The sequence below is a fragment of the Ursus arctos genome, unplaced genomic scaffold, assembly GCF_023065955.2.
Source record: "Ursus arctos isolate Adak ecotype North America unplaced genomic scaffold, UrsArc2.0 scaffold_5, whole genome shotgun sequence".
In the NCBI taxonomy this organism is placed as follows: domain Eukaryota; kingdom Metazoa; phylum Chordata; class Mammalia; order Carnivora; family Ursidae; genus Ursus; species Ursus arctos.
Genome location: NW_026623067.1, coordinates 5,843,767 through 5,848,552, shown reverse-complemented (window position 1 = coordinate 5,848,552; position 4,786 = coordinate 5,843,767). Strand labels below are relative to the sequence as shown.

Sequence of the window (4,786 nt, the reverse complement as noted above, 5' to 3'; positions counted from 1 at the left end):
AGGAGGAATGCCTATTGTTTCATGAAGTTTACTTTTAAGATAAATATGGGAATAATTGATTATGAGTCAAATAATCAATTCATTGAAAGATAAAAATTGCAAAGCAAATGGATAGAGGAGGTAACATGGGATCATTGGATACTTCATACTTATCCCTCCACTTCCTTTCACTTATAAATTGAGATTCTTCTCTATAAGACACAGGTTGTATTTTTGTTGTGAATTTGTGAATATGCTTGCATAGCATTATAACACTTAGACACTTAAAAAGAGAAATAAAATGATGAAAAATATGGATTAATTGATGAGGAAAATGCATTTTTAAAAGTACTTTTGACTTTTTCTCCTACATACATTGATTAATGAGGTAAGTATTAGCACAGCTTTTTTTTCAGCTTTACTGAAGAAAAATAACTATATTTTGAATTCTTGACCACTTTAACCATATTAACCATACCTTTTCTTTTTTTAATGCAGAATGTTACATCAAAAATGAACAATGTCTCAGTGGTGACAGAATTTCTTATCTTGGGATTTTCTGGCCCATGGAGTCTTCAGTTCTTACAATCTGTGCTTTTTACAGTAATTTACCTGTTAGCTCTGGTGGGGAATGGCCTCATTATTACCATAACATCCTTGGACCCATGCCTCCACACACCCATGTACTTCTTTTTAAGGAATCTGTCCCTGTTTGATCTTTGTCTCATTTCAACTGTTGTGCCAAAGATTGTAGTCAATTCCTTGACATACAGCAATTCTATCTCATTTTTTGGCTGTGTTGCCCAGGTCTTTTTTGTGCCCTTTTCAGCAGGGGCAGAGTTATTCCTCCTCACAGGGATGTCCATTGACCGCTATGCTGCCATTTGCCATCCCCTGCATTATGAAGCCATCATGAATAGGGGCACATGTGTGCAGATGGTGGCTCTGTCCTGGCTCAGTGGTGGCTTGATATCTGTTATACATACAGCAGGAACGTTTTCCTTATCTTACTGTGGATTCAATGAAATTCAACAATTCTTCTGTGATATTCCCCAGTTGCTGGCTATCACTTGTTCAGATAATATAACTGCAGAAATTGTATTCATTCTTGTGAATGCAGTCCTGGATTTCTGTTGCTTTATTTGCATCACAGTATCATACGTCTATATTTTCTCCACCGTCAGAAAGATACCATCCACAAAAAGGCAGTCAAAAACCTATTTCACTTGCCTTCCACATCTGGCAGTTGTTGTACTTTTTCTCTCAACTGCTTTCATTGCTTACCTGAAGCCTATTTTAGGGTGTGCATCATTCACTGATCTTGTTCTATCTTCTTTCTATATTTTGTTGCCCCCTTCCCTTAATCCTATCATATACAGCCTAAGAAACAAGGCCATGAAGACAAGTCTGGGGAAGCTGATCACCAGAAGACTCTTGATAAAGGAGAATATCCTTAATTTTTTCCTAGAGTAGAGGTGTTTTCGTTTTAATATCTGTGTAAATATAAGATAAATCTATCTACTTTGCTGTGACTCTATACTTATCTCTGGTGTTACCTGGAAACACAGTGGTAATACTTGGCCAAATGTAGTTAAATACACTAATATTAATAAAGCTGCATTTGGGACTGACAGCTTTGGAGCATTGCTAGAGAAAACGCGCACATTTTTAGTTTGTACTTGGTTTCTGGTAGGCTGTTTTAACTTCTGTTTATTGAGTCAGCCTATATACCCTTATTCTGTTTACTTGGCTAGTGAGTCCTAAAAGTTCCCTCCTTCAATAAGAATGTGGATTCCCCAGTGTCCTGATTTATGATCCAGAGAGGAAGCATGTCTCACATTACCAAAAATATTTCCCAGATGCTGAGCCTGAGTCTTCTGATTCTCTTTAATATTGCATTACTTCCTTGTTTCTGCTACAGTATACCACTTGCTATAAAAACAACAACAAACAACTATATATATATATATATATATATACACACACACACACATATATATATATATATATATATATGAATATACATTGATACATTCTTGCAATTATTTGCTATTATGTAACTCCAAAATTGGAACAGGTAAATAGAACATTTACTGTTATTTCAAAAGTATATTGGTTATATCACTGAAGAATAAAATAGGAGAGCAATGTGCCTGGGAGATTTATTTCTCCATAGATAACACTTCTACACCTACATAAAGTTTTCTATTTACTACAGTCATGTATTTATATTGTTTCAACATTTCTGGGTGGTATAAAATATGGAAAGTGATGAAATTATTAATATTTTAAATTCTAATTGTGGAAATAATTATCCCTTCCCCACGTCCATCTCCCCTCCAGCAATCCTCAGGTGTTTTTTTTTCCTATAGTTAAGAGTGTTTTATGATTTGCTTTCTCTGTTTTCATCTTATTTTATTTTTCCTTTCTTTCCCCTAAGTTCATGTGTTTTGTTTCATAAATTCCACGTATGAGTGGAATCATATGATATTTGTCTTTCTCTGACTGAGTTATTTCTCTTAGTGTAACACTCTTTAGTGCCATCCTTGTTGTTGCAAATGGCAAGATTTCACTCATTTTGATGGCTGAGTAATATTCCATTGTAAATATATGCCACATCTTCTTTATCCATCCGTCTGTCAATGAACATCTAAACACTTTCATAATTTAGCTATCCTGGACATTGCTGTTATAAACATTTGGGTGCATGTGCCCCTTCAAATCACTGTTTTTGTATCCTTTGGATAAATACTTGGTATTGCAATTTCTGGGTCACAGGGTATTTCTATTTTTAACTCTTTGAGGAACCTCCATACTGGTTTTCAGAGTAGCTGTACCAGTTTGCATTCCCACAAGGAGTGTGAGAGGGTTTGCCTTTCTCCACATCCTCACCAACATCTGTAAGCATCCAACTCTTGATTTCATCTCAGATCATGATCTCAGGGTCATGAGATCCAGGCCACATCAGGCTCCATGGAACCTGCTTGAGATTCTCTCTCCCTCTGCCCTTCCTACCTCTCTCTTGAAAAAATAAAAATAAAAAAATATAAATTAAACAATAATGAAAAATACACTTTATTTATAATTTTCTATGATTGTCTAGCTTATAAACAGCTAAATATCAGTGTGCAACAAATAAATATTTTCATTGAAAGAGACATTAGAATGCACTGAAGAAAAAAAAGGGGTGTGGTGATGTAAGTGTTCTGTTTGGTTATCTGTTTTGTTATGCCTTTATTATTTTCAAAAATTTTCATCTGCTGAAATAATTGACTTAGTTTTCAGTGATGAAGATTATTATATTTTGCACCACTATTATCATTCACACAAATTTATAATTTAAAAAAATAACATAACACAAATTCATGACTTTATGGCTAATTTCTTATTTTGAAATTTCATTATAGTTATGTACATTTTAAAAATAATTACATATGCACATATGCTCATGTTCTTTGAAATTATATTTTAAATGACTGAATATAATGTTTATATACTGTATTAGCTCTCTCTCTTTTTTTTCTTTTTAACACTTAGATGTTTTTTTTGATATTGTATATACAATGGGAAGTAACACCAATTTATGTAATTTTTTCTTCTGTTGATTTCCCGTTTTGGCATCTGTCTAGAGATGCAAAGAAGTTTGATTTAAGAAGTTTGATTTATTCACAAAATATTGTCTAATTTTAATTAATTTTTTCTAATGGTCATCAGCTTTATCTCTAATGTTTTAAGACTAAGCTTCCTGTTTCAATGTCACTGATATCCCTGAGCATTTGTGTGATTAATGACCATGGGCTAGCATAGAAGGCCACATTATTTAATCACCACAAGAATTACAGTAGCATAAAAAAGGCATGCACTATTATTTACAGTTAGAATCTAATGCACATTCTAATGCAGATAAGAATTATAGATGTTATTTGAATTAGACCATCTTATAAGAACCAAATATGGGAATCTAGCACTCATTTAAAATAAAACATACATTTATTGCAAGGTAGAAACCATCAATAAGTAATTATATGTGTGAAAATTCTTAACTTCATAGTTATAATTACCAAAAACATGTGGAAATCTAATGGATTATGATTTTTAGGGCAAATAAGATAAATTAACTAATTCATAATGGCAAAGGCAAAATAACAGATAGTAGATTATATCACAAGTCTAATATTTCCAGAAATATTTGGTAAATAACATACATAACACTACGCTATGCTTCAAGTATGTATTTATTCTCATTTATTTAATTACATGGAGGGCATGGGAAGCTTAAAAAAATGTCCTGCTGGGGTATCTTATTTCATCATAATAAATCTTATACTGAATATTTACTTTTGCATATGGACATTTGAAAGGGATAACAGATCAAATTTATGTACAATAAAATAATATTTATTTAATATAGAGTTAATATAAAGTTGAAGTGTAAATATTTTGATTTAATAAATAATTAATATTTAATTAGAGTTTAATATAGAGTTAAAGAAGTGTAAATATTTTGAAGAAAAGTTAAAATTTGGGAAAAATAAATAGCTGTAATTATCTATTGTTTTCTTTCTTACCTCAGTTGAAGATAAGCATCAGTTTGTATCACGAGCATACACAAACATGACTGCAGAAGTTCTATGATTGCTGACTGGGCTGAGGCATTTGCTTTCTATTTTATCCAAATATTTGAAAATGTAATGCCAAAATATTACATAATAAAAATGTAGGTCTACTTACATATCGGTCATTCTCTAATGACATAAAGTCCACATTACAATGGTTACTATCAGTTCTAACCTTGACTTCAGCTCAA

At 32.3% G+C, this 4,786-nt stretch overlaps 1 protein-coding gene across 1 annotated transcript; it reads left to right on the top strand.

The window, feature by feature from the left end:
- Positions 1 to 492: 492 nt before the first annotated feature.
- LOC113261859 (olfactory receptor 14A16-like) lies at positions 493 to 1,452 on the top strand. Its single transcript, XM_026508180.3, has one exon. The coding sequence runs from the start codon at positions 493 to 495 to the stop codon at positions 1,450 to 1,452; it is 960 nt and encodes a 319-aa protein (XP_026363965.3).
- The last annotated feature ends 3,334 nt before the right edge of the window (positions 1,453 to 4,786 follow it).